The sequence below is a fragment of the Oncorhynchus masou genome, chromosome 27, assembly GCF_036934945.1.
Source record: "Oncorhynchus masou masou isolate Uvic2021 chromosome 27, UVic_Omas_1.1, whole genome shotgun sequence".
Lineage (NCBI taxonomy): Eukaryota > Metazoa > Chordata > Actinopteri > Salmoniformes > Salmonidae > Oncorhynchus > Oncorhynchus masou.
The window spans coordinates 53,518,087-53,537,224 of NC_088238.1; the positions used below are offsets into that span (position 1 = coordinate 53,518,087).

At 39.8% G+C, this 19,138-nt stretch overlaps 2 protein-coding genes and 1 pseudogene across 2 annotated transcripts; 1 reads left to right on the forward strand and 2 right to left on the reverse strand.

Moving 5' to 3' along the window:
* The first annotated feature begins 2,294 nt into the window (after positions 1-2,294).
* LOC135516405 (ependymin-like) lies at positions 2,295-9,055 on the forward strand. Its single transcript, XM_064940686.1, has 6 exons — positions 2,295-2,422; positions 2,806-2,840; positions 3,811-3,939; positions 5,638-5,827; positions 6,022-6,115; positions 8,513-9,055. The coding sequence occupies exons 1-6, from the start codon at positions 2,356-2,358 to the stop codon at positions 8,649-8,651; spliced, it is 654 nt and encodes a 217-aa protein (XP_064796758.1). The 5' UTR covers positions 2,295-2,355; the 3' UTR covers positions 8,652-9,055.
* Positions 9,056-9,227: 172 nt separating this feature from the next.
* Positions 9,228-9,972, reverse strand: LOC135515525 (citrate synthase-lysine N-methyltransferase CSKMT, mitochondrial-like; annotated as a pseudogene).
* A 3,658-nt stretch (positions 9,973-13,630) lies between these two features.
* LOC135516404 (ubiquitin thioesterase OTUB1-like) lies at positions 13,631-18,324 on the reverse strand. Its single transcript, XM_064940685.1, has 7 exons — positions 18,220-18,324; positions 17,533-17,600; positions 17,062-17,160; positions 15,105-15,223; positions 14,881-14,965; positions 14,568-14,762; positions 13,631-14,208 (listed from the first exon to the last, which is right to left on the reverse strand). Exons 1-7 carry the CDS (start codon positions 18,263-18,265, stop codon positions 14,011-14,013), a joined length of 810 nt encoding a protein of 269 aa, XP_064796757.1. The 5' UTR covers positions 18,266-18,324; the 3' UTR covers positions 13,631-14,010.
* Positions 18,325-19,138: the final 814 nt, after the last annotated feature.

Here is a 19,138-nt window from a genome sequence, read left to right on the forward strand (position 1 = left end):
CAGTGACATGTGATTCCATTTCTGGAAGTGAGAATTGTCTGAACCTTTACTGACCTCACCACAGAAAACTGTTGAGATTCTGTTGAAATTCAGCCTGTACTGTGTCTTCAAATCAAATTCAATGTACTGTAAGTGTTTTTGTGACCCTTGAATCCACTCTCATGTATCTAGGTGCTTATCACCTAAGGTCTGTCCTCTGTTGTAGCCTACAAAAAGACTAGGAATCTCAGCGTCTACATGTTTGATTTCATTTGACATTGATCTGTTTTATTTGCCTTTTGAGGCATATAGCAGGGAAGGTGGGTATGTAATGTTGAAATGCTTCAATGGATGTTTATATGGGCGAGTTGAAGCAAAACTTGCTTAGCAGCAGATGATCCATCGTCCTCTGCGTCGTGGGCCCAGCACTGCGCCACTCTGCTTTCATCCACCCCAGATGAGACTCTGATGATGAGTCTCCATCACTGGTTTAGGAGGCCAGAGCCTTATCGATTAGGTCACTAGGGCACTGTTAAACAGGAAATAACTATATGAACTGTCAGAAGTAGTGAAAAAGAATCTGCATGGGAAGGTCTGAGGCCTGCCCATGAAAGGAGACTTTTTTCATCCCTGTTTGCACTTTATAGCTAGAATCCAACTGGATAACAGAGGATAGTTTCGATTCATTGACATCTGGGTTATGAGCACAGCACGCTTCCCGTGTGCCACACTGCTTCCCATGTCTTCTGCTGAGGAAGGAGGCATATAGCAGGGAAGGTGGGTGTGTAATGTTAACACGCTTCAATGGAAGTTTATATTGTATTCAATCAGATCACAGAAACTGCTACTGTGTTTCCTTTCAGCTGTCTAAACCAAACATTGGATGGATTGTAGCTCGAACGGTTCAACCAAACAAGGAAGTAGTGCCATGCTCTGGTTAGATAAACCAGTTTAGCGCCTGACATTAACAACAAACAAATGAGTCTCCAAATGATTTGTTCATTCAGTGGTTCCTTGTAACATTTCTCTTAGTTCACCATGGCTGTATTCAATAGGCACCAAATGGAAGAAAACTGATTCTAACAGAGAGGGACTAAGACTTGTCCAATAAGAAACGCTCATTTTGTTTTCTGTTGCATAAACATTGTAAAACACTTTCAGCTGTATGCCGTAATGAGTACAACCCAGGATGGCTTGTATAATATTCACGAGGTATAAGTTCAGATGGTCTAGTTCCTTGCATCAGGTGACTCGCCCACCTTCTCGAGATCATATGACCGTGATGTCACAGATGTTGCTATTAGCACTCGTGACCTGTTTTATTCCTGACCATTACAGGCTTTACTAGATTCCTCCTTCAACAATGGTTATTTAGATAACAAGCCCCGAAATAAGGTACTTACAGTTGGGGGGACTTTGAGATACCGATCAAGTTTATTTACACAATCAAAATGGATTGTTTTTATTAGTTTGTGGCACCAGCTCGTTTGCTTGGAGGGAAACAGGTACAATAGCACCTGCCTTGACAGTACGTCCACAGTGGAGGCTGCTGAGGGGAGAACGGCTCATAATGATGTCTGGAACGGAGTGAATGGAATGGCATCCAACCATGTGTTTGATGTGTTAGATACCGTTACACTGATTCCACTCCACCCATTACCACGAGCCCGTCCTCCTCAATATGAGTGCCACCGACCAACTGTGACACAAACAAGTATTCATAGGAAAGTCTTTTTTGTAGAAACGTACCTATCACACCATAAAAGCCATAAAAAATGCCATATTTACCAGTTGTGAAGTTGCAAATACCATTGCTTTTGTTTTTTGTTACCGTGCTTTCGAACTCGTTGAGAAACGCTGATTCCACAAGCTGTGTAATCCTTAAACTAAAAGTACAGCTATCATGCTTGTAAACTAATTTTAGTGTCCAAAAAACATATTCATAGATTTATTTTATGAATACATCTTTGTTGTTGCATTTAATTGCAGAAAATGATGGTATCGGGGTAATTTCCTAAGTAGGTGACATCAGATTGGAGCATGTGGGAGAAGTGGGTGCTCAGGATGATAGACTAGTTTCCCACTAGTAATTACCAGTTGGAGGGCCATTGAAGTGGATTTTTCTCAGTTGTAAATTCCCACTTCCCACTTGGTTATGAACGCAGCATTAGCTTGGCCTATGGAAACATATTATTCTTTGGTCTCATAGGACAGGGGTTTCTGGGCCTCTCTGGTGAAAAGGAAAACCTGAATCCAGTGCTGACCCTAGGATCTGGAGCCTCAGTTCCGTACTGTTTATAAGGAAGTGACTAAGCGCTCCTGCAGCAGTCAGTCTGCTTATTGGTGTGTGAGTGAGTGTGTGGAACATTTGGAAACATGAGGACCTTCGTGTTGTTGATGTGCCTTGTCGTGGGCTGCCTGGCTCAGGCACCTCATACATGCAGTAAGTAAAAGAAAGAGTGTGTGTGTGTGTGTGTGTGTGTGTGTGTGTGTGTGTGTGTGTGTGTGTGTGTGTGTGTGTGTGTGTGTGTGTGTGTGTGTGTGTGTGTGTGTGTGTGTGTGTGTGAGAGAAAGAGAGCAATTGTGTTGTAAATTGAGTAGTAAACCTGAGAGCTGCAGTGTTATGAATGGATGCCTCCAGTCAAAGATTAGCCTCTGTGTACAATATAACCCTAATTTAACACCTGTACTGTACACAACTTGTACTGTAGGCCGAGCATAGCTGGAAAAGTTGGTAGATGTTTTATTCTATGTTTATAGTGTATAGGTCCCTTTTTATGGCTAAATTGTGCATTTATGGATGGATAAATAATTGACTTATCTCAGGGTCTCCCCCTCTTCTGACCGGAGCCCTCTCTGTGGTAAGTCTGTGCTTTTCTCCACAGTAGGCGGGAATACATGGAGTTCCCATGACGATAATACCAGAAGGAATATGTTGACATATAAATATGGCTGTAAATATAACAAATATATATATATATATATATATATATTGATATCCTGTGTTGTAAAATTACAAAATCAAAAATATTAATTTGGTCACAAAAAAAAGCAAAGCAAATAAAAAAGGAAAGCAAATACTGTATTAATATGGCAATTATTACATAATTTGCTATAATAATGATATGATCTGCTATAATAATGATATGATCTGCTATAATAATGATATGATCTGCTATAATAATGATATAATCTGCTATAATGATATACTCTGCTATAATAATGATATAATTTGCTATAATAATGATATGATCTGCTATAATAATGATATGATCTGCTATAATAATGATATAATCTGCTATAATGATATACTCTGCTATAATAATGATATAATTTGCTATAATAATGATATGATCTGCTATAATAATGATATAATCTGCTATAATAATGATATAATCTGCTATAATAATGATATACTCTGCTATAATAATGATATGATCTGCTATAATAATGATATACTCTGCTATAATAATGATATGATCTGCTATAATAATGATATAATTTGCTATAATAATGATATGATCTGCTATAATAATGATATAATCTGCTATAATAATGATATAATTTGCTATAATAATGATATGATCTGCTATAATAATGATATGATCTGCTATAATAATGATATAATCTGCTATAATGATATACTCAGCCATAATAATTTTATACTCTGCTATAATAATGATATAATTTGCTATAATAATGATATGATCTGCTATAATAATGATATAATCTGCTATAATAATGATATACTCTGCTATAATAATGATATGATCTGCTATAATAATTTTATACTCTGCTATAATAATCCCTGTCACACTCCTGTCCTTTCAGGCAAATGAGAAGTTTTATGCAAATGCAAAATACACCTATGATGCGATGCTCAAGCGTATCCGCTTCAAGGAGGTTGGCTCTTATGAGAACAAGACATTCGGCATTGATGCCCTTCTGCTCTTCAGAGAGGTAACAAACACTTATGTATTCACAATAACAACCACTTATTCAACATACCGGTACACAAACATCCCAGTCATGCTAGGGCTGTCAAACGATAGTGTTTTTAATCGAGTTAATTGCAAGTTCCAAAATTTGCTCAAAGTGAGCTGTAATTTACGATTTTTCATATTAAAACGTCTTCATTTTGTCAAATGTAACGGTTCGCAGAATTTGTTTTTGTTTGTTTTTTGGGGGGGGTGGTGGGGGGGGGGGGTGGTAGAGCAACTTAAATATTGCAGATAGATTGTGGCTTCAATCAATGTGATTGTCTGCATCATTTTCAATCCCTTATATATTTCTTTAGTAAATATATATATATATTTCTTTAGTAAATATATATATATAATATATTTAATATATTTTCCTTTATTATTTTCACCTAACCCTACCACCCCTCCCCTAATTGGAGTAAACTAATGGACAACAACACTCAGGCTTCTACTTCTAGTTTATACATACTGTATTTTACGGACACAGTATATTTTACAATAGTTATCTTTTGTTTGTTTTTAGTCCCACACTTCAGCTAACTTCAACCCCTCCCATCTATAGCTGAAGAACATCCCGTTTTGATTTATATTTGTCATTTATTTTTCAACTGTGCCGTGATGTTTCACAAAAGTTCTGAATCGTTCTATTCTCATAGTTTCCAAAACAGCATGGAATACAATTAAGTATGGGAGGAGTACGAATTGAAGAAGTGGCAGAAACCAACCTATTGGGAGTGCAGCGAGACAACTACTTATCATGGTCGTCAAATAATTATTAAAACAGCATGCATAATCAGAAGGATAGCTAAATATTTACCAGGAAAAATTCTTAAGCAAATAACACAAGCATTAATTGAGAATCAGGTGAACTGCTGTTCTGTGGTCTGGGGAAATGCATCATCAAGTGAAGTTAGGAGACTGCAGATTGCACAGAACAAAGCAGCAAGGATTGTTTTAAGGTGGAGATATGGTTCTTCTGTTGCAGTCATGCGCAGTGTTCTTGGTTGGTCATCAATCGACAAGGTAATTGAAAAAAAACATGCTTATTTTATTTCATAATATACATAATTTAAAACGGCCAAGTTCTATTCACAACGGTATTCATTTGGTAAGAGACAGACATTCCGTAAATACTAGGAATAGATTGTCCACCATCTATGCGTTATCTAGACAGAAAAGAGAAATAAGCAAAAGAACATTTAGATTTAGAGCAATAAAGAAATGGAATAAATTATCTGAGCAAACCAGAAACCTTTCAATATATACATTTAAACATTATTTTAAAACCATTTAAATATAATACATAGAAATGTTGTGGGACTATAGTAGATGAAGAATCAATATTTTGTAGATTTAGGTTATTGGGTCATTATGTTAGTACATCATGTATGTTTGTAATAGTGTGTTATATGTGAAAATGTGTTCGTATTATAAATTGTATTTGAATGTTTAAGGACTCCTGGAAGATGAGTCCAAATGGGGACGAAAAGAGATCCAAATCAAATTTACAGATTGTAAATTAAAGATAAACATTTCTACTAAGAGTATTATTATATTATTGTTCGATTGATTATGACTTTTATATCACCCAGCAGTGCTATTTGCAAAGTTAGCTCCAGGTAAATGTTGCAATTCAAACATCATACAAACCAGCTTTTCCTCCGACTTCTCCCAGGGTGTCATGTATACAATTAACCACAGGAACAAAACCTGTAAGAAGGAGAGGCTGAAGAGGGAGGACTTCCACCCCATGGAGATCCCTGCCGATGCTGCTCTGCTGGGCCAAGTGATCTTAGGGAGCTCCTCTGGTCCAGGACAAGGTCTGCTGGTCAACACCTGGTATGGAGAAGTTGCAACCCCAAGTGGTAAGAAAATGGACAAGGCATGCAGTTTGTTAAATAGTTGCCTCTTATTTGTGGCCTTCCTCTCTGAGGGAATACCAAGAAACATTCCTAGCAACTATTTGTTGCATGGCAATTCAGATTTGTGATTCTGTTCTCAAATCACATTTCTACTCCCTGATTGTGGCTTTCTGACTTTGGATCAATTACGTCACCAGGTAAAGACAAGTGGGTGAGTACCTTCACTGAGTTTGGGTGCATACCTGTCAGCTCTGCATACTACACGGACAAGACCGGCTGGATGCTTTCAAGGTTAGTGTGTCTATTATTGGGCAGTGAATTAAATATGACAGTTTTTGTATATAGTACCAGTCAAAGGTTTGGACACACCTACTCATTCAAGGGTTTTTATTTATTTGTACTATATTCTACATTGTAGAATAATAGTGAAGACATCAAAACTATGAAATAACACATATGGAATCATGTAGTAACCAAAACGGTGGTAAACAAATGAAAATATATTTTATATTTGAGATTCATCAAAGTAGCCACCCTTTGCCTTGATTACAGCTTTGCACAATCTTGGCATTCTCTCAACCAGCATCATGAGGTAGTCACCTGGAATGCATTTCACTTAACAGGTGTGCATTGTTAAAAGTACATTTGTGGAATTTCTTTCCTTCTTAATGCATTTGAGCCAATAAGTTCTGTTGTGACAAGGTAGGGGTGGTATAAAGAAGATAGCCCTATTTGGTAAAGGACAAAGTCCATATTATGACAAGAACAGCTCAAATAAGCAAAGAGAAATGACAGGCCATCATTACTTTAAGACATGTAGGTCAGTCAATATGGAAAATTTCAACAACTTTGAAAGTTTCTTGGAGTGAAGTCACAAAAACCATCAAGGGCTATGATGAAACAGACTCTCATGAGGACTGCCAAAGGAAACGAAGACCCAGAGTTACCTCTGTTGCAGAGAAGATCATTAGAGTTACCAGCCTCAGGAATTGCAGTCCAAATAAATGCTTCACAGAGTTTAAGGAATAGACATATCTTAACATCAACTGTTCAGAAGAGACAGCGTGAATCAGGCATTCGTGGTCGAATTGCTGTTAAAAAACCACTACTAAAGGACACCAATAATAAGAAGAGACTGGCATGGGCCCAGAAACACGAGTAATGGACATTAGACTGATGGAAATCTCTCCTTTTGTCTGTTGAGTCAAAATGTGAGATTTATTTACCCCTTTTTCTCCCCAATTTCGTGGTATCCAATTGTTTTAGTAGCTACTATCTTGTCTCATCGCTACAACTCCCGTACGGGCTCGGGAGATACGAAGGTTGAAAGTCGTGCGTCCTCCGATACACAACCCAACCAAGCCGCACTGCTTCTTAACACAGCACGCATCCAACCCGAAAGCTAGCCGCACCAATGTGTCGGAGGAAACACTGTGCACCTGGCAACCTTGGTAGGTGCGCACTGCGCCCGGCCCGCCACAGGAGTCGCTGGTGCGCGATGAGACAAGTATATCCCTACCGGCCAAACCCTCCCTAACCCGGACGACGCTAGGCCAATTGTGCATCCCCTCACGGACCTCACGGACCTCCCGGTCGCGGCCGGTTACAACAAAGCCTGGGCGCGAACCCAGGGTCTCTGGTGGCACAGCTGGCGCTGCAGTACAGCGCCCTTAACTGCGCGACCCGGGAGGCCCCAAAATGTGAGATTTTTGGTTCCAACAGCCATGTCTTTGTGAGATGCAGACTAGGTGAACGGAAGATCTCCACATGTGTGATTTCCACCGTGAAGCATGGAGGAAGAGGTCTGATGGTGTGGGGTGCTATTCTGGTGACACTGTATGATTTATTTAGAATTAAAGGCACACTCAACCAGCATGGCTACCACAGCATTCTGCAGCGATACGCCATCCCATCTGGTTCGCGCTTAGTGGGACTATCATTTGTTTTCAACAGGACAATGACCCATAACACACCTCCAGGCTGTGTAAGGGGAGTTTGACCAAGGAGAGTAATGGTGCTGCATCAGATGACTTGGCCTCCACAATAACCCGACCTCAACCCAATTGAGATGGTTTGGGATGAGTTGGACCGCAGACTGAAGGAAAAGCAGCCAACAAGTGTTCAGCATATGTGGGAACTTGATTTGTTTAACACTTTTTTTGGTTACTACATGATTCCATATGTGTTATTTTGTAGTTTTGATGTCTTCATTATTATTCTGCAATGTAGAAAGTAGTAAATCTAAGGAAAACCCCTTCAATGAGTAGGTGTGTCCAAACTTCTGACTGGTACTGTGTGTGTGTGTGTATATATATATATATATATATATATATATATATATATATATATATATATATATATATATATATATATATATATATATACACACACACACGTGTGTAGTGTCATATTTGACATCAATACATGGTCTATGTAGTCTTTGTTCCATATCCTCGTTCTGAGAAACTTCCTCAGTCCAATATGTGTTCCTGAAAGCAATCAAAAGAATGTCTTCATTTCGCTTGTGTGATACTTATGGAAACATAGAATCCATAATTGTATAATAATAAAAGCATTACGAATTATTAACACATAACTCCCCTCAAGCATGGATTTGACTGTTGTTAAATCTACAGATATCCATTATGTTATAATTATATAATCTTTTCATTTTTTTTTTACTCACAGCTTCTTCAACATTGTCGTTGGGATCCTGGACCCCCGGGAGTTCTTCCCTCCTAAATTCTGTCAGGGCGTTTTACTGGATGAGACTGAAGAGGCTGCCAACTTCTACAGCATTTTCAAAAACCTTACAAAATATTCCTAAAGGACATTGTCTTTCATTTTCTTAAGAGAATTTCACACAACTATTGCTTATTTTTAACCTGAGATAAAAAGCTGTTTTTTTCAAATGAATTCATAAATATAAAAAAGGACTGTGTTAGTGTAGGAAAAAGGGGTAAAACACAAGTTATAAAAATAATGACTATGTTACAAGTCAGTTGCACTGAGCATTATATGTAAACATAACCATCGCAAACATTAATTTCTTTCCTTACTACATATGTGCCTTAGAAATGTGCCTTTGCATTGAACTGTCCTTCTGAATAATTTCTTTTCAAAGGCAAGTCTACAGTCCGGGTTAGGGTTTGGCCGGGGTAGACCGTCATTGCAAATAAGAATTTGTTCTTAACTGAATTGCCTAGTTAAATAAAGGTTGAATCAAATAAATACAGTAATAGTTTCATAGTATAGTGGACAGCTAGCACTTCACAAGACCTCTTCATATTGTGTAGACATAGAAAGAAAAGTCCAGATAAGAGACTCGGTCAGTTGTATCAAGAGATTACTTATTATACTATACTGACTATACTGCAATGGAACAACAGACAGACTTCGACAATCAACTAGCTACTGTGCTACAGGACGGGTTAACGTTGTAGCAGTAATATGTCACTCCCCTTAGCTCCTCCACCTCCTGCACTCCCACATTGGCAGCCATCATCCCTGGATCCCAGCCCTCTTTTTCCAACCACAACATCCTGGCATCAGGGTCATCGTTTGAAAACCGGAGGTGAGACCCAGAGTTCCTCAATGCCTCCAGGTACTGCTTTAGCACCTGGCTGATCTTGGCTCCCCATTCCCTAGACTGTAGCAAGGAATCTATGGTGCACTTGTCTAGAATGAGGTCCAGGCTCTCGGAACCAAGTCCAGCTTTGAGGAAGGATTCTGAGATTGCATGGCTTTGTTTGCTCTGTGTTCCTCCATTAGGCGCACAGCGATAGGGGAGATATCAGCACAGGTCATCTGCACTGGCCAGGGAGAGTCTTTGTGTATGCAGGGTCTTAGTCCAGAGGAACCACAGCCCATGTCGAGGACGCTAAGTAAGGCACCCGAGTTGGGAATGCATGGGTAGGATGAAGTGCCGGATTACGTCAAAATCAAAAAACCATTCAAAGGTCTAGCTTTTGTTTTCTGTGTAGAATCGGTCCCATGTTGCTTTTTCGTCCATGTTGTTGATAAATGAGTAGGGATAGAAAGGTGAATGTCAGGGAGGAAACTAAAACATACTGGCAGTATTATATCATTTTCATAATGTCAGTTTATAAACCCTAAAAGCAGAGTTTCCCTACCACTACACAGCTGATTCAAATAACCAACTCATCATCAAGCTTTGGTTATTTGAATCAGCTGTGTAGTGCTAGTACAAAAAACAAAACATGCATTGAGGGCAGGACCGAGTTAGGGAAACCCTAACTTAAAGGGGCAATCTACAGTGGTTTCATCCATTGTTGGACTTTTGACTTAATGAAATGTGCCCATTGATTCTTGAAGGATAATTTATAAATGCCTCATGAGCTTAGTTCAACTGTTGTACCCCATCAGAACCCAAAATATAAGCTTGTTTCACTCCAATGTTTGTAAAGGAAACGTAAACAAACACTATACAGCCTCAAAACATGGTTAAAACTATTGTCACGAATTCCCCGGTGGTAACTATTATCTCACAACCCTTTCAAGTTGTACACTCCTCTTCCTACTGGAGCTTGAGAGTCTTAAGCAGGGGTGTCACACTCATTCAATGGTGGGCTGAGTGACTGCAGGTTTTTCGTTTAAGACCGAGACAACCAGGTGAGGGGAGTGCCGTACTAATTAGTAACCTTAATAAATCAATCAAGTACAAGGGAGGAGCGAAAACCTGTAGACACTCAGCCCCTGTGAAATAAATTTGACACCTGGTCTAGGGGTAACATAAACCAGCCTCTCAAACGCTCTCTGGCCTGTGTGTCCTGGGCCCTGATTGGTTGCTAAGAGGCACATTGTTAAGGGGCAGGTCACCTGACAGCTCTTCTGACTGACTTTCTCAACAGAAATATCTGAATAGATAGCAAGTAAGGTAGCTAACAGTATTTAGCTAGAAGCCAGAGGTCAAATTGAATGTGTTAGCGTCTAGGTTGCATCAACTTATTTTACGAAACAGAAAGAAATGGAGCCATACTTGTTAGACTGGATTGGTGCCTCACACGTGATGTGATTAATTTCCCTAACCTCCTTGGCTAGATTGTCAGTATGTTTAAAATCTCACTGCTCCTGTAGCTACATACTGTGTGCGCAGTGGTGGATGGCTGCACATGCGTCAACCAATGTAAAAAGTATGCAGTACTGTGGAGGCACTTCTATATACTCTGTTTTTGATATATACACACACACACACACATATACAGTTGAAGTCGGAAGTTTACATACACCTTAGCCAAATACATTTAAACTCAGTTTTAGACAATTCCTGACATTTAACCCTAGTAAAAATTCCCTGACTTAGGTCAGTTAGGATCACCACTTTATTTTAAGAATGTGAAATGTCAGAACAATAGTGGAAGCCACAACTTTGGAAGTATGCTTGGGGTCATTGTCCATTTGGAAGACCCATTTGCGACCAAGCTTTAACTTCCTGACTGATGTCTTGAGAAGTTACTTCAATATATCCACATCATTTTCCTCCCTCATGATGCCATCTATTTTGTGAAGTGCACCAGTCCCTCCTGCAGCAAAGCACCCCCACAACATGATGCTGCCACAGAACACGTCTCCTTCCTGAGTGGTATGACGACTGTGTGGACCCATGGTGTTTATACTTACCTTCAGTCGTTGCTCCCAAGGGTGAACCAGACTTGTGGAGTTTTTTTTTTTCCTGAGGTCATGGCAGATTTTTTTTTCTTCCCCATGATGTCAAGCAAAGAGGCACTGAATTTGAAGGTAGGCCTTGAAATACATCCACAGGTACACCTCCAATTGACTCAAATGATGTCAATTAGCCTATCAGAAGCTTCTAGAGCCATGACATAATGATCTGGAATTTTCCAAGCTGTTTAGAGGCACAGTCAATTTAGTGTATGTACACTTCTGACCCACTGGAATTGTGATACAGTGAATTATAAGTGAAATTATCTGTCTGTAAACAATTGTTGGAAAAATTACTTGTGTCATGCACAAAGTAGATGTCCTAACCGACTTGCCAAAACTATAGTTTGTTAACAAATTTGCAGAGTGGTTGAAAAACGAGTTTTAATGACTCCAACCTAAGTGTATGTAAACTTCCAACTTCAACTGTATAGTACCAGTCAAAAGTTTGGTTTTTCTTTAGTGTTACTATTTTCTACATTGTAAAATAATAGTGAAGACATCAAAACTATGAAACAACACATGGAATCATGTCGTAACCAAAAAAAGTGTTAAACAAATCAAGTTCCCACATATGCTGAACACTTGTTGGCTGCTTTTCCTTCACTCTGCAGTCCAACTCAATTGGGTTGAGGTCGGGTGATTGTGGAGGCCAGGTCATCTGATGCAGCATCATCACTCTCCTTCTTGGTCAAATAGCCCTTACACAGTCTGGAGGTGTGTTATGGGTCATTGTCGTGTTGAAAAACAAATGATAGTCCCACTATGAGCAAACCAGATGGGATGGCGTATCGCTGCAGAATGCTGTGGTAGCCATGCTGGTTGAGTGTGCCTTTAATTCTAAATAAATCAGTGTCACCAGCACAGCACCCCACACCATCAGACCTCTTCCTCCATGCTTCATGGTGGAAACCACACATGCAGAGATCCTCTGTTCACCTGCTCTGCATCTCTGAAAGACATGGCTTTTGGAACCAAAAATCTCAAATTTGGACTCATCAGACCAAAGGACAGATTTCCACCGGTTTAATGTCCATTACTAGTGTTTCTTGCCCCAAGCCAGTCTCATCATAATGGTGTCCTTTAGTAGTAGTTTCTTTGCAGCAATTCGACCATGAAGGCCTGATTCACAGTCTCCTCTGAACAGTTAATGTTGAAATGTTTCTGTTACTTGAACTCTGAAGCATTTATTTGGGCTGCAATTTCAGAGGCTGGTAACTAATGAACTTCTCTGCAGAGGTAACTCTGGGTCTTCCTTTCCTTTGGCAGTCCTCATGAGAGCCAGTTGTCAAAGCGCTTGATGGTTTTTACTACAGCACTCGAAAAAAAACTTTCAAAGTTCTTGACATTTTCCAGATTGACTGACCTCCATGCTTTAAAGACATTTCTCTTTGCAAATGTAAGCTGTTCTTGCCATAACATGGACTTACACCACCCCTACCTTGTCACAACAACTGATTGGCTCAAACGCATTAATGAAAGGAATTCCACAAATGAACGAGGAACCTGTTAATTGAAATGCATTCCAGGTGACTACCTCATTTTAAATAAAAAATGAACTAGGCCAGCCCGTTAATAACAAATTCATTACAATGACTGCCTACCACCGGCCAAACCCGTACGACGCTGGGCTAATTGTGCACCACCCTATGGGACTCCCAATCACGGCCGGATGTGATACAGACTGGATTCGAACCAGGAACTGTAGCGATTCCTCTTGCACTGAGATGCAGTTCCTTAGACCGCTGCGCCACTCAGGATGTAGCATGAGGTGAGAATTCCAAGAATGTGACAAGCTGTCAAGGCAAAGGGTGGCTACTTTGAAGTATCTAAAATAGAAAATATATTTGTGTAACACTTTTGGTTACTACATGATTCCCATGTGTTATTTAATAGTTGATGTCTTCACTATTAAATTCTACAATGTAGAAAATAGTTTAAAAAAATAAAAAACTTGAGTATGTGTGTCCAAACTTGTGACTGGTACTGTGTGTGACACACACAGAGATAAGGACATTACAGACACACGGAAGTTATTCAAATACTACATTTCAGATTGCTGCTATGCCCACTGAAATGTGACAATACCAGACGAGTGACAAATACATTAGCATACAAGTCAAATAAGATGTAATCCCTTTAATAAAACTCATGAAACGCAGTGGACCAAAGGAAAATAATCCAACAAAAAAAGCAAGTTGATAACATTTACAACCACCAAAAAAAAAACACACAAAAAAAAAAAACTGTACAACTCTATACTCCTGGATTCACTGCTATTTTTTGAAAATCTTTTTTTTTATTAATTCACTTTTCTGTGATGAGGGGAAACTGGAGTGAAGGGCAGAGAGAAGAGGGCTGTATAATGTGATAGTTTTTTTTCTCTCAGATACAATAGTGTAACCTTCGTACACACGTATGCATCAACGTGGCAGTTGAAGTATTTCTCCACTGCCACTACAGCAGTGGAAAAGGGGGGGGAGAATCTCTAAAACAGCAGATTGTTATTTGTACAAGATGTCGTAGTGGCCGGGTCTATAGAGGAGGAAGACACGAGGCTCGCTGCCTTCAGGGAAGACGTGGTGGTTGACAGAACCTCCCTCACCCCGGTCCATGTACTCCACTAGGATAGACACGTTCAAGGCCTGGGCCAAGGCAATGATGTGGATATGGTCACTTTCTTTAGACATGGGCTCAACCTCCTGGACAAGAGAAACACAGACTACAATTGAAGTGTTTTGACTTGTTATCGCTGTTACGCAAGACAGAAAAAGTAATGAAGACATTGGAATGTGCATGCTGCATACCCAAGAGGACCATGTAGGAACACTAGTTCTGACTCATTGCACACAACCAGACAAAATTCAAGCCATATGTAAACAAATCCTCAATCTAGCTTCTCACCTTAAACCAGCGTTGTGTTTATTAAAACACACTAACAAAAAAAAAATGCACAAGAATAACAAGTGTTTATTTTTGGGCGAGTAGAGATAGTTTCACCCTGTTTCAGAGTGTTTTCATCCGCTTCATACCTACTGAACACGACCCAATAGGAACCCACCTGCTGGCAGAACTCCTTGACGGAGCGTCCACCCTCGATGAAGTGCTGGAAGAAGCCGTGCTCCCTCTGCAGGTAGCCTGAAGTGAGCAGCCGCAGGTACACCACGATGTAGTCCGACACGCTCTGGTCTCTGAAGGAGCCCAGCAGCTCACGGAGGCCCGGCTGCTTCTCACACAGCTCCAACAGGTCCATGAACTAGGGGAAGAATTAACAATAATATGGTCAGTTAAGTGATGATTTTATGTGATGTCACTAACAGCTGTTAACATGTTCAGTATATATGCAATGTGTGTGTGCTGTCACAGCAACTCACAGTATTGTGGAAGTCTTCGATGGTGAACTCTGTAAAACCCTGGTTGACCAGGTCCAGTTTGCTCTTTGCTGCCACTGCTTTGAACCTACAGCGACATACATTGCATCATCGGTATTCAGTAGCAATTAATGCAACATGAACCAGATGACATCCATCTATTGTATTACAGAGTCGGCGTCGCTGAACATCGAGGATCGAGATGCACTATGGAAGTGCTACGTTACCTCTGCAGCTCTTTGCTGTCTTCTAGCAGTGATTCGAGATGTGAAAAGCCAAAAGCTCTGTAGAAACAGTTCCCATCTGGCCGCGTCTTGCGGATATACGAGTATTTTTTGTGTAAATCCTTTGGGGGGGGAAACAAAACAAGGACAGAGTATACACAGTAAATACAATCGTAATGTGACCATTTCGAACCTTCAATAGATGTGGTCATAAGGATCTTTAGCGTTAAACCAGTAATATTATAATAAGCCATTTAGCAGACACTAGTCATGCTTGCATGCATTTTACATATGGGTGGTCCCGGGAATCAAACCCACTATCCTGGCATTGCAAGCACCTTGCTCTACCAACTGAGCTACAGAGAAGCAATGTTCCCTGCCACGCAGAGCGCAAAATACATTTCATCCCATGAGAGAAGCACGAGACTGAACTTCACACAATTTTCTAGAGTTTTCCCCATTAGTTAACACTATCAACGGTTGCCAATTGTGATTGAATCAATGCAATATTAGCCACTTTCCGAAACAAAACGAACTATGCAAGATATTTTGTTGTATGCAGAGCGCATCAGAGTAGGACTCTACTGCGCACGACTCAACCCATACAGAGAACAGCACGGCATAACCAATCAAAGCTCCAGTAGGCCTATATGCAAATAGACCATTGCCATATATGGATCTGTGCCATTTACTTTGAACTGGAGTGTTAACAGCATGAGTGGTCATGAGTAGATGCGCTTGTTAAGAGATCAAAGCAAAAGCTGCATGTAGCCACATGTGCACATTTTGATCATATCCTTTGCTAGTTATTGAGTTAAGTCCAGTTATAGAACATTTGTAGTTAGCAATAGGGGAGTGATTGCTTCCAACAAGAGCAGAAAATGTGTACATTTCTAGACTTCTTTGAAAAGCTAGTCATGTAAAGAGCTTATTTTTTTCTTCTTAAAGGGGCAGTGATGTATTTTGAGACAGGATGAGTAAGCTAAGTAGCCAATAGGCAGAGGGTAGCATAATTTGTCTGATTCTCTAATAATGGTATGGGAATAATGTATTTCTGTAAAGTGGTCTCTTGCATCAAACATTTTCAGTCACATCCTTGTCTGAAGTACCGGTGGATAAACAGGTTGATGTCAAACCCATCATGTTTTTTCTTCTTCAAAAGGTCTCATGGACTGAAAAGGTGACTTAAAAACATCAATCAAGCCCATCAGACTGTTAAATAGCCACCACTAGCACATTAGATACTGCTGCCCTATATACATTGACTATAAATCTCTGGCCACTTTAATAATGGAACACTAGTCACTTTTATAATGTTTACATATTTTGCATTACTCATCTCATATGTATATAATGCATTCTATTCTACTGTATCTTAGTCTATGCCACTGACATTGCTCATCCAAATATTTATATATTCTTAATTCCATTCCTTTACTTTACTTAGATTTGTAAGTATTGTGAAATTGTTAGATATTACTTGTTAGATATTACGGCACTGTCAGAGCTAGAAACACAAGCATTTCGCTACACCTGCAATAACATTTGCTAAACAAGTGTATGTGACCAATAAAATTTGATTTGACTGTAGGCATTGAACACCACACATTGGCTGCTACTGTAGGCTGAATGATGGAACAGCTATTTCCATGTTAAAATGTTATGGGATGCATTTTCTCCATTGTTTCTTATGGTAGACCACTCTGGTAGTCCTACATTATGATCAAACAGCCACAGTAGCCTACTTGGCCACTGTTAAGTGTAACTTAAAGCGGGTACAGCCTCAGTGTTCACAGTAAACACGCGCTGGAAGTTGCACGGAATTTTCAATGTTCACGTTTGTGCTCAGCAGACTGGAAATTTGCTCAGTGCCAAAAAAGTTGAGGGAACATTGCATAGGAAATGTATAAAGTCATGCAGATTCAAATTGTGTAATACAAGATTATTGTGGTTTACTTACCTTGATCTTGAGCTGATAAATGGTGTCTTCCACAGCATACTCTCTCTGCAACACTGATAGTTCCTGTCTGTCTGACACTAAAGGGATGCTAGTTGCGATCTAGACAGTCACAGACAGGCAGACTGTTAAGGCACAGACATTTGTACTCACAGATTTATACAAACCAATATAAAAACAACAGAGTCTGCATTTAGACAGGCAGCCCAAATCTAATATTCTTCCCCCACTAATTGGTATTTTGACCAATCAGATGAAAAAGATCTGATGGGAAAGATCTAATATGATTGGTCAAATGTCCAATTAGTGGGAGAAAAAAAAATCTGAATTGGGCTGCCTGTCTAAACAGCCTGGGTGATCCAAAACACGTGATGCAAAGGCATGCAGTTCAACCTTTTCCACACCAGACTTATGTCAGTCTAATTAAAAAACAGCCTGCACATTATCAATGTTTATTCAAGTATAAAATCTCACCTCCTGCTGGATTCGATCCTGCTGAGCCATAATAGCCTCATCATAAGCGAGGCAGTTTACTCCTCCCGCTAGAGAAGAAAAAAAAACACCATAGAAGTTTGTAAACATTTTAAAAAGGCCAGTTCTGGTTATGTAATTTATACCACAACAACATGAGATTGATGACAGTAGGCATGTAGTTTAAGCAAATTCTGTAATCGCATCAGTCTATTGATAAATAAGTATTGAAACTGGTTCACGTGGGGTGCAAGAGCAACGATGTGGTCAGCGTCTGACCATATTTTTGGAACAATTAAAATGTATTAACTAACTAAGCTTGCGAACGTTAGTGCTAGCCAGCTAACTATCCAATTTCAGTTATGGCGTTAATAAACATTTGACAACCAATTGAAAGTCGGCAAAAATATACTGTGAGTGAGAGCCTTCATTAGGTCGCATAAAAAACAATGGTGTTTACGCCATCCTCCCTAAAAATATAGCTAGGTCAAAATGCGTTTCTTTGTGTGTGTGACTTGAATGCTATGGCCTCCCCCATTCCCTTCTCATATTCATACAAGCAGCTTGTCCCTCAACTGCCATCACTAGATTACCTTACAGCCACATTACACCTCCATAAAAAAAAATAACGCATTAATAGCCGAAGCCGGTTAGATGAGTTATCTTTCGTTTTGATGTTGTGTCACTCACCCTCCATCTCTCCCTGTGTTGTTTCCTGCTGCTGTTCCTCCGCCATTTTAGCTGTAGAATTCTATTTCCTTCGTCTCTCTGACCTCATTCTAAACTTCCGGGTTACACTAGTAGTCCAGGGATGCATTCTATAACTATATGTAAATCCTGTAATCATTATTCCAAACAGACGGAAAACTATAGTTTCTATTGGACAAATTCAGGTAGGTCCCGCCCCGTTCCGTTCTGTTTGGTTCGCGGCGAATACACCCCTTGTGCCAGCAACTAGTGATTTTCTCTGACAAATGCACGTAAATACAGATATAGCACATATTTAGAACGGGTCATCAGTTTCCTGGCTCAAATAACTATCTATTATTTACTTGCAACTAATGTGTGCAGATTTAAAACTTTTCAAATTGTATATAATATTTGTAATGTTTTTGTGTTGTCATTTATCAGACCAATTTACAAGACAAATTAGAGTTAAGTATCTTGCTCAAGGGAACGTCACAGATTTTTCACTTAGTCAGCTCTGGGATTTGGACCAGTGACTTTTCGGTTATTGAAACAACGTCCTTAACCACAAGGCTACCCTAGTTTTTTTTGTAGGCCCTCATTTTCAAACACTTGGGTCAGCTCATGTGCAAATGGGTTATACAGTGCATTCGGAAAGTATTCAGAACCCTTGTCTTTTTCCAGATTTTGTTACGTTACAGTCTTATTCTAAAATGGATTCGGCCTCCATTATTCTTAATTGGAAAAACACTGGAACCACCAAGACTCTTCCTAGTGCTGGCTGCCCAGCCAAACTGAGCAATTGGGAGAGAAGGGCATTGGTCAGGGAGGTAACCAAGAACCAATGGTCACTCTGACAGAGTTCCAGAATACCTCTGTGGAGATGGGAGAACCTTCCAGGACAACCATCTCTGCAGCACTC